The sequence below is a fragment of the Glycine soja genome, chromosome 18, assembly GCF_004193775.1.
Source record: "Glycine soja cultivar W05 chromosome 18, ASM419377v2, whole genome shotgun sequence".
NCBI classification, from domain to species: domain Eukaryota; kingdom Viridiplantae; phylum Streptophyta; class Magnoliopsida; order Fabales; family Fabaceae; genus Glycine; species Glycine soja.
The window spans coordinates 13,150,665-13,161,727 of NC_041019.1; the positions used below are offsets into that span (position 1 = coordinate 13,150,665).

The window sequence follows — 11,063 nt, forward strand, 5'->3', positions numbered from 1 at the left end:
TTTCTTTGGGATTTCCCTTTCTTAATCGAATTGACTTATAACCAAAGTGAAACTAAGGCTAAAATCAATTCATAAACCAAACTTTTTGCCATTGCCTAAAAAAGTCATTTTTAAAGGTCCAACGCCTTGAAATGGTCTTTTCCGCTTTTATTGGTTAAATGTAGACTTCTAAAGGCCTAAAATCAACATGTAACTTTATTACCTCTTTTAAAAAATAAGGAGATCATTAATGGTCCAATGCCTTAATGTTTCCTCTTCTTTCAAAAGAATCGAAAGATTGTTTAATGGTCCAACGCCTTAAATGACCTTTCATTCAATAAAAATATATCTTGCAAAAAGGGATAAAAACAATTTAACCAATGTTTAGTTCTCAAAGAACTACGTAGGTCTGATTTCCTTATCACAATTGAGGAATACGTAGGAGCAAAGGGAAATACCCTTGTCGACCACAAAAAGATAAAAATATAAAAAGACATAAAAAATACATAAGAACGTAAAAAGGGAAAATAACATAAATTGAAGCCATATTTGCACATTTGATTAAAGGTTGTCGTCTCTTGTGACGGACGTGTGGGGTGCTAATACCTTCCCCGTGCGTAAATACAACTCCCGAAACTTTCACTTAAAGTTCGTAGACTACGTCTTTTCCGGTTTTTCCGACGTTTTCCTCAAATAAACGTTGGTGGCGACTCCGCGCGTATTCCTTTCTTAGAAGGCGCATCCTGCGAGTCACGCGTCGCCCTCCTGCCGAAGGGTAGGTTGCGACAGCTATATATTTAGCATAGCTAGTGGGGCTGTTTCTTGGAAGTCAAAGAAACAGATTATCTTAGCTCAGTCCACTATGGAATCTGAGATGATAGCACTAGCAACTGCTAGTGAGGAAGCAAGTTGGCTGAGAAGCTTACTTGCAGAGATTCCATTATGGGAAAGACTGATACCAGCTGTGTTGATCTATTGCGATAGTACCGCGGCTATTGCAAAAATTGAAAACCGTTATTACAATGGTAAGAAATGACAGATACGTTGTAAGCACAACACTGTTAGAGAATTACTCTCAACAAGAGCTATTAGAGTGGATCACGTACGCACTGATGATAATTTAGCAGATCCTTTGACGAAAGGATTAGCAAGAGAGAAAGTCCATTACACTTATAAAAGAATGGGACTATTGCCCTTACTACGATGATCATTCATGATGGTAACCCGACCTAAATGACTGGAGATCCCAAGAACTAGGTTCAATGGGTAATAACAAGTTATGAAGTGATATGAGATGAACATGCTGTTATAAGTGAAAGCAGCATGATTCCTGAAGTAACAAGAGGATGAGTTATGAAAAAAATTCGTAATTCTTAATGAGATCTATACTCTATGTTGAGTAGAGTACCTAGGCTACAGGAGTACTCTTGATAGACTCACCTATGTGAATGTTGAAGTGGGGGCCGCTTCATATGAAATTTTGGGCAAAAATTTCTAGAGCGTTCACTATACCGGGATAGACGTGCATGGCCTTTAACGCACGAGCTTTATAGAATACACCTATGAAAAGGTTGTGTGTGGTTTGATGTCGGAGATAGAGTTCAAGACTTCGAGTCACTCTAGTAAAATCTGAATCTTACTTACTATACAAAGGTTCAAGTTGTATGACACCTTTGTTTATGCACAATTTTATGAAATCCTCAAAAATTTTCTTTTCAAATTTCAAGTGGGGGATTGTTAGAACAAAGGATGAAAGTTTGAAAAAAAAAGAAAGGAAAAAAAAGGCTTCAAGTCCCACATCGCTCAGGATAAACACTTGAATAGTGTTTCACTCTCTATATATAGAAAGCTCATTTTTTCATTTTTCCTTGCCCCAGTTAAGAAGCATTTCCTCAACTTTTCTTTCTCCCTTCCATATTTCAGTCGATGCATTTTCGGCAAACTTCTCCCTCTTTCTTTCTGTCGCTCTAAAATTTCGGTTGGCTAAGAGTGACTTTTTAAGTCATATTTTCGGTTGGCTATAAGAGTGATTTTTTAAGTCATATTTTTCAGTTGGCTATAAGAGTGACTTTTTAAGTCATATTTTCGGTTGGCTATAATAGTGACTTTTCAAGTCATATTTTTTGGTTGGCTATTAGAGTGACTTTTCAAGTCATATTTTCGGGTGGCTTTAGAGTGACTTTTCAAGTCATACAAGAGGGTGTAATTCTAGAAAAGGTTCCCTTAGTGCAATGGGGATCTTATACAGTGATCTGGGCTGTTTTATCCTGGGGACTTCGTGGTTGATAGTCTGCTTGCACAATTTTTGGCAGTGCCACGAAACGTCTTAAAGAAAGCGACATTGTCCGCGACTTAGCCAGTAATTTTTTCGGTTTGCCATAAACTATTGTTACAACAGTTATTAATCTAGTTTTTTATAAAATTAAATATTATTATTTATTATATTTATTAAATGCAATGTATAATTAAATTTGATACTATTATTAGATATAATATTTCTTAAATATCACATATTTAATATAATTGAAATACAAAATATGCAAATTAAATATATGACTTTTCACTTTATAATCACACATATATGGTGGATTGTAATCGGATGACTGTATACTAGAACATTCTTTAAAATGTGTGTGTGAAATGGTATTTATACAACAATTTGTATAAAATAGTTTTTTGTGTTTATCTCTCTTGCACATCATTTATTACATGTCATAACGATAGATAGAGGCAAACATAATAAATGATGTACAATTTGTTGTATGTATGTGTATGTATATATGTGTGTGTATATATCAATGAGGGATCAAATTATATCCGTGTAACTTTGACAACTATTACTTCATTTTTATAACGTTCAACTGAATAATATTTTCTTAAAACTCACTGTTGGATTGAAAGTTCCTTTTACATAGATCACATATGCAAAATTTCATATTAATTCAAAATTATTTGTTATTCGTTCATATAGATTAAAATCGACGTAATATAAACATTTCAAAATATATTAAAAATATGGATCATTTGATTACCTTCTTGTTGTTGTTCAATTTTGACACAAATGATCTTAGTAATATGTAAATATAATTCAACGGTTGAATCAATAAAAATTGTATTTTATATCAAGTTATAAAAATGATGTAATAGTTTTCAAAATTACACCGGTATAATTTGATCTCTCATCATATATATATATATATATATATGGAGCATATCAAGTGAGAGAAGTATCTTATTGTGAGAGATGAGAGAGCATTCAATACTAGCCATTAGATTAAAATAAGAGTAAACTATATATACCTCTCATGAGGTTTAGAAAAATTACACATACATCTCTTTTGTTTTTAAAACCTATATAAACTCCCTAAATGTCGTCTAAGCATTTAACAGTAGTAAGTAATGTTCGTTGACAATCTTTATTTGATAAAAAAAGGCCTAAAAGAGATGTAAAAAAGTTTGAAAAAGCTAACATTTCTTAAAAAAACATATATGTAGGTTTGGATTTACCCAAGTCTAGCTTCAAACAAAAATTAACCGATTTAAATTTTGCAAGTATGAAAAATAGATAATTTTTTTTACAATGATGGATTTCGAACATTATATTTATGAGGACAAAAAGTATATTTTAACCATTTTTAATCAAAATTATCGACGCACATGTCTTATTAATGTCAAATAACATTTAGGGGGTTTGTATAGGTTTTAAAAACAGAAAGGAGACATGTATAGTTTCCTTAAACATCAGGAAAGACATGTATTGATTTTACAAAAGAAGGAAAAACATGTGTAATTTCTTTAAATCTCAAGGGAGACAATGTAATTTACTCTTAAAATAAATGGTTGAGATTAATTTTTCATATTAAAATACATTTTATATCAATTTATTAAATGATATAATAGTTGGTTAAGTTATATTGATATAATGTAATTGTGTGTGGGTGTTACTCTTAAAATAAATGGTTGAGATTAATTTTTCATATTAAAATACATTTTATATCAATTTTATATCAATTTATTAAATGATATAATAGTTGGTTAAGTTATATTGATATAATGTAATTGTGTGTGTGTAATATAATATAATTGTGTGTGTGTGTGTTTGTGTGTTTGTTTGTGTGTGTGTGTGTGTGTGTGTGTGTGTGTGTGTGTGTGTGTGTGTGTGTGTGTGTGTGTGTGTGTGTGTGTGTGTGTGTGTGTGTGTGTGTGTGTGTGTGTGTGTGTGTGTGTGTGTGTGTGTGTGTGTGTGTGTGTGTGTGTGTGTGTGTGTGTGTGTGTGTGTGTGTGTGTGTGGGGGGGGGGGGGGGGGGGTAACATACTATTTTCGGTATGAGTGCATTAACAATTTAGAAATAAAAATTCAATTTTCTCTTTTGTTTAAATTTGTTATAATAGTAATATGATATCTATTTTTTTAGAAGAAAATAAAGCTCAATTTCTTTCTCTGCCACTCATTCTCTCTCCTCCCTCACTCATTTCTCTTTGGTCTCCCAAGCTCCTACAATGTTGAGCTCTGATGATGGTGAGTTGTGGTTTGTTTCATAATCTTAATGTGTTGCGAAGAATTAATGCCAATTGCATAGGCTTGCGGTTAACGAGCAAATCAAGTTGAAAATTGTTCTATTAGGTGTCAGACAATTAAAGGTTTTAGCCTCTCATTTCATGTTAAAGATCAAGTCCCATGATAATCATTTGGCTGAAACCCAAAACATTGACATCCACATGTAACCAAGATGCATTTTCACTAATGTCATGCTGATGGACACATTTTTGGAAGAATTCAAGGTATCGAAAAAGGGTGAGAAATTGATGTGTGTGTGAAACTGTGAATAGAGAGGTCAAAGGTGTGCATGTGACTAACTTGAGAAGGTTGTAGCACAAAGTGAGGGATTTGGAAAAGTGGGGAGAAGAGGGAACCAAGAAAGAGAAATAGATTTTTAATTTTTTTTCTAAAAACAAGTATTAAATTACTATTATACCTTGAGATGAATGAATTACAACAAAAGAGAAAATTGAGTTTTTAGTTTAAAATTTATGGTGTTGATTGTTAATGCATATACCGAAAAAAGTGTGTGAGTGCATTAGCAAGCCCCATATATATATATGTGTGTTTGTGTTTATATATATATATATATATATATATATATATATATATATATATATATATATATATATGATAAATTAAATTTTTGGTCTTTAAACTTGTTAAAATTTCAGTTTTTAGTCCCTAAGTTAATGTATGAATGAGTGTTGAAGATCCTTTTAGTTTTACTTGGTTACAGATTTTCACGGGTGTTCTTTTCTTATTCTTCTTCCAAACCACTTCCTCATTTCTCAAACCCTAAGTGTAAAAAATATTTGTTGTGTTTTTTTTCTTTTTTTTTTTGCTATAGTAGTCGTTATGGAGGGAAGGTAGCATATTGATGATGCCACCATGAAGAGTAGATTGTGTGGCACTAAGAAGATTGTTGTTGGGGTAAAGGATGGAGTCATCTTTGATGCAGTCTTCAGTGGCGATTGTTGTTGCAGGCTATAGGGATTCTAAGGTCGTAACAAGATGATTGAGGAGTTTCTTAGGGTTTGTCGGTTTGGGATTCAATAAGTTATGGGAAAGATAACACAATTTGGGGAAACATTTCTTCAAATAAGATTTCATATACAGATTGGTTGTTAAACAAGGCAATAATATGGAAACTTTGAAGCTGAGTTGGAGAAAGTCATTAAACCTAGCTTTGGTGATTATTAGAGTTATTGTGTTTTAAAAGATATATTTTTTATTTACATTTTAAGTTATTAAATGAATTCACATATATTTTTGAAAATTAAAATAAGAAAAATAGCATGTCAACTAATAATGCATCATGTCATCTAAATATCCATGTGGCATTCACCAATTTGACATTAATATGCACATATTGACAATTAATGGCAGCAACTTATAGAAACTAAAAATTAAATTGGAAATTGAAATTTTAAAAAGTTGAAGGACACATACATGCACACGCACCTACCCACCATGGAGAGTTGAAAGAGGAATATTTTTATACAAAGAGTGTATGATAAGATGCTAGAACATAGATTAATCTAAAGGCTAGTAACAATGAAGGCTAGTAACAATGGTTCATGATGGACTACTTATGATAGTTTTATTAAATGTTTTTATATCAGGATTGAATGGACCACTTATGATAGTTTTATTGAATGTTTTTATATCAGGATCAAATCTAATTCCTGTGATTTAATTGTAAGACAATTAACCTAGGATCCTAATCACCGCTTATGATAGTTGTCAATTTTGAAATAGTGACATGGAAATTCACAAAAATGCAACACTCCTCTAGTTGGACAATTGTGGTCCAAAACAGAAAATATTTAAAGCATCTTTAGTGGTATTTCTTGACACAGGTTCTTAAAAAAATGATTAAATATCTCTATTTTAGAATAAGAGAAATCAAAATTACATATTTAAAAAAATAAAAAGATGAAAATTGCATTTAAATTTTTTCCTTTTATAAAAAAAATCATTTTACATTGTATTTTTTTTAAGGAAAAGAACTATTGGTATTTTTATATTTTATGTAATTAATTAAATTTATATTAAAATAAATTTTAAATATGAATTTAATTAGTGAGATCTATTATGGGATAAAAAAAAATAATTTAAGAACTCAAAATAAGTTCTACCATTAAAATAAAAATATTTTTTTTATATCTCATGTGATATTATGAGTTTAAAAAAAATAACTTAAGAATCCAAAATGAATTAATATCACTAAAGATGCTCTTCCGACACTTATTAAGTCTAAGATCAGTAATAATGGTGGATGGTGGACCAATCAAGCCAGTGGTCCTCCCTATCAGCCATCAACTATGAAATTGTGGTGGAAATTTGTAAATCCAACACTCCCCTCGTTGATTACAACACTTATTAGATTAGTGTTTTGTTTTATTCTATTAAAAAAATTTATATAATAATAAAATGAATCTAGTTTTTCTGTTATTTCTTTTCAAACTATTTCCTGCCCATTCAAAACCAAAAAAATCAAATTATTTTAATATTTAATTATGAACTCACTTCATACAAATAATAAAAATGATATTATTTCAAAAGAACAACACGCCACAGCTTAAAAAGAGACCGCAGCCAATTTCCGCGCTAACATAGTAAAATAGTATTTCTTTATCCTCAATAGTTTTCTAATGAATTGAAAAGGATCTAATTAGACAATGACTTTATCTTGGACTGTAGATGAGTGAACAGCATAAAAGCACAACTTGACTGACATACGCAACCAAACTAAAGATAAACAAAATTTAGAAACAAAAACATGTTGGTGAAGGTGTACGGTCCAACCTATGGAGCCCCCAAGAGGGTGCTGGTGTGTCTGATTGAGAAGGAAATTGAGTTTGAAACAGTACATATTGATCTCTTCAAGGGAGAGAATAAGGAACCTGAGTTCCTAAAGCTGCAGGTTCAATTTTAACTTTATTTGCTCTATCACACACTGTTTGCTTCACTTTGTTTCCATTTTTTTTTATAATATGTTTTCATGTTCAATTACACTTGTGTCTAATAAATCTGCAGCCATTTGGATCACTTCCTGTTATTCAAGATGGTGATTATACTCTCTATGGTAAACCCTTTAGTCCCTTTATTATTTTCTGCATTTTTTTTTGTTTCCTGTGTCATGTAGTTAATAGGTTGGCGGTTTTGAACTTTTGATCTTTCCTTGAAGTTCTTACCTTGTTTAGCCCTTATTGATGTGGGTAGTTCAACTTCAAACTTTTGATCAAGAATGTTATTTGAATTGTGAGGTTAGGATCGTTCATTCTTGCCCTGCAACTATTGTCTTTCCTAATTGCTATTCCTTTGTTTTAAAAGGAGGAATAGGGGGTTACAATTTAGTTACTCCATGAAATTAGTTTCTTAGTTGCTTTTGATAGACATATGCAAGGTTTTAAATTGAGGATGCGGCCGCAGTGAGTTAAAAAACCTTTACATTAAGGGAAAATGCTGCTGATGCGGCCACAATTGCGGTCACGATGTGGTTGCGGACAGTCGAAAAAATGTTGCATTGCGGCCGCAATTGTGGTTGCGGACCAATATTTAAAACCATGGACATATGTTGTGGTTTGATGCATCATGCATGTAACTATAACAAACCTTAATGGTGTTGGTAAGACTGGGTTTTTGTTGTGTCAAATTTGGAAAGCAAGATAATCGGAAAGGTTGAATGCTTACTTCCCCAAATTTATTTTCTTTGCTTTTTGTAACTTTAGGATAGTCTATACTCATACTAATACACTGATTTTAAACCAATGTTGCAGAATCTCGTGCAATAATCAGATACTTTGCAGAGAAGTATAAAGACCAAGGGACAGACTTGTTGGGAAAGACAATAGAAGAAAAAGGTCTAGTGGAACAATGGCTTGAAGTAGAAGCTCATAACTTTCACCCACCACTCTACAATTTGGTTATTAATGTTCTGTTTGCCCCATTAACGGGTGCTCCTTCTGACCAAAAAGTGATAGAAGAGAGTGATAAAAAGATTGAGAAGGTGCTGGATGTTTATGAGGAGAGGCTGTCAAAGAGCAAGTACTTGGCTGGTGACTTTTTCAGCCTTGCTGATCTTAGCCACCTCCCATTTGGTCACTATTTGGTGAACCAAACTGGGAGAGGGAATTTGGTCAGAGAGAGGAAGCATGTGAGTGCTTGGTGGGATGATATTAGTAACCGACCAGCTTGGCAGAAGGTTCTTCAGCTATACAAATACCCTGTGTAGTTAGTTCTACCCCAACATTCCAAGATGGTGTGAGGGATGTGCCTTCAATATTTTCTAATACCTGCTTGAGAATAAATTGGAGGCTATCTGCAGATGTGGACCTGTAGTTTGTTTTTGGATTTGGATCTTTTTCTCTTCTTGAATAATAACAATGGATGGTGAAAAACACAAATTTAAGAGTATTGAGCATTGTGATTAGTTGTTGGGTCCATTAGATATAATCTAAGAAGCCGCTTGTGGTAAGAAGTAATAATAAATATCAGTATTTACATACTATAAGTTTGGATCTTGACATTTATACAAGAGTATACATTTTGAAACTTGTGCTTGCCGAGTTTGGTGGGGGCAACCACACAGTTTTGGAAGATAAGTTTTTGTATATTTGACCTATGAAGTATGGATGTATGTTTTACTTAAAATTGTCAAGAAAATTGATATTAGCAAGTAAAAAATCATTTTATCCTTATAATTTTGTCAAGTTGCTGATAAAAGTATAGAAAGTCCCAGCAAATTATCTTAATCTCCGTCCATTTTTTTTTCCATTAACTTCTTTAACTTCTTCTCATCATGCCTTACACAACCTTCAAAGACTCTGTAATTAGGAAAATGAATTGAATATTTTTTTTTCTTTTGCCCAGATTTTCTAAGCATTTGAAACTCACTCTGGATTTTTATCTTTTTCTGAAATTGTGAGAAAAGTGTCAGTGACATGCTAATAGGATTTGCATATTTGTTATGGATTTGCATCACATTGCATTCGATGATTGAACAAGACAATTTGATTTAGTACCTTCTTGCTTTTGTTGTGACTGAATCAACAATTTTTTTCTTTGTAAAGTGGTTTGCTAAATCAAACGGCTTTAATGGGAAGGTTTAAGCTGTTAACATGCGACTCGTTGAAGTTGTTCATCAAATTGTTGGGATTGGATATGACCATGAACGAGTTATCCTCATTTTTGTATGTTTCAACAATCTATAGTGTGTAACTGTTTAATATTCAGAAAATTCCTCACAATTGGACGTTCTATTCCAAATGAGTAATGACTTAAACCTAATTTCAATTTGTTGTTTGTCTGCTTGTTTTGATGTTTTAAATATTTCTGATGTTGAATTTATGATTACACAGTTGTGCCTATTTTAATATTGGAATCCTTTGGTTAGGAAGGCACGTTTAACCGAAATGCAAGTAATGGGTTTACCAATGAATATGTAGGTATCTATTGTGTATGGATACAAATACGAAAGTTGTATACATTTATAAAGTTGTGCTTGCCAAGTCTTCTAAGGACAACCTCATAGTTTTGGGAGTTAAGGGATTGTGGATTTGAATTAAAATTTAGGTTTACATATGTTTTTATTTTTAATAAATATTTAATTTTTGTATTTGTTCTTTAATAAATTTTTATTTAATGTTGAGTCTCTAGTAAAATATTTTTATTTTTTGTCTTTGATATTTTGTTTTAATCCCGGGTAAATTAATGAATTTTGTGTTTGTTCTTTAATAAATTAACAAATTTTATTTAAGTCTTGACTAATAACAAATGAATTTTTTTATTAGAGAACAAATACAAAATTTACTAATTTAATAAGGACTAAAAATAAGTTTGAAGGACCAATAACAAAATTGTTTTATAAGAGACTCAACGCAAAATAAAAATTTATTAAAGATCAAATATAAAAGTCGAATATTCATGACAGATCAAAAACATATTTAAACTTTATATTCAAGTAAAATTAGCTATCTTAGGCAGATTAGGAAGAGTCATATTCTCTCATAGCCTAAGCTATTCTACTTATGTTTGTGTTTGAAACTCCCTGAGTTTCTGTGATGAAATGGAGGCTATGATAAATAACTTCTGATGGGGACAAGGTGAAAAAAATACATTGGCTATCTGGGACTAGTTAGTGCAAAGTGAAAACCAAAGAAAAGAGAAGGCTTGAGCTTCAGATTATTCAAGAATCAATCTTCCCTGTTGTTTAAGGTACTAAATGGAAGATTGTTTCCCAAACGAAACTTTAAATTGGATATCTACTTAGTTATACTTGGAGGAGCATAGGGAGCTGGTGAAGCTATATGTTATTTAGCCTTAGATGGAAGATGGTGTATTAGTACAGGTTCCTCTGTTAGAATATGTTTGGAGTTCATGTCTATTGGAGCCTACCTCATTGGTAAATAGTCTTATTGATGAAGATCTTAAAATGTGGAGTGAGCCTTTAATTGATGTTGTTTTCCTTCTTTTCAAGGTGGCTCAGATCAACAAAATCCCATTCAGTTCGATAACTTGGTGCAGCACTAGTCGATAT

At 32.0% G+C, this 11,063-nt stretch overlaps 1 protein-coding gene across 1 annotated transcript; it reads left to right on the forward strand.

The window, feature by feature from the left end:
* Positions 1 to 7,221: 7,221 nt before the first annotated feature.
* LOC114396776 (glutathione S-transferase F10-like) lies at positions 7,222 to 9,138 on the forward strand. The gene is made up of 3 exons (XM_028358931.1): positions 7,222 to 7,448; positions 7,562 to 7,610; positions 8,305 to 9,138. Exons 1-3 carry the CDS (start codon positions 7,305 to 7,307, stop codon positions 8,757 to 8,759), a joined length of 648 nt encoding a protein of 215 aa, XP_028214732.1. The 5' UTR covers positions 7,222 to 7,304; the 3' UTR covers positions 8,760 to 9,138.
* Positions 9,139 to 11,063: the final 1,925 nt, after the last annotated feature.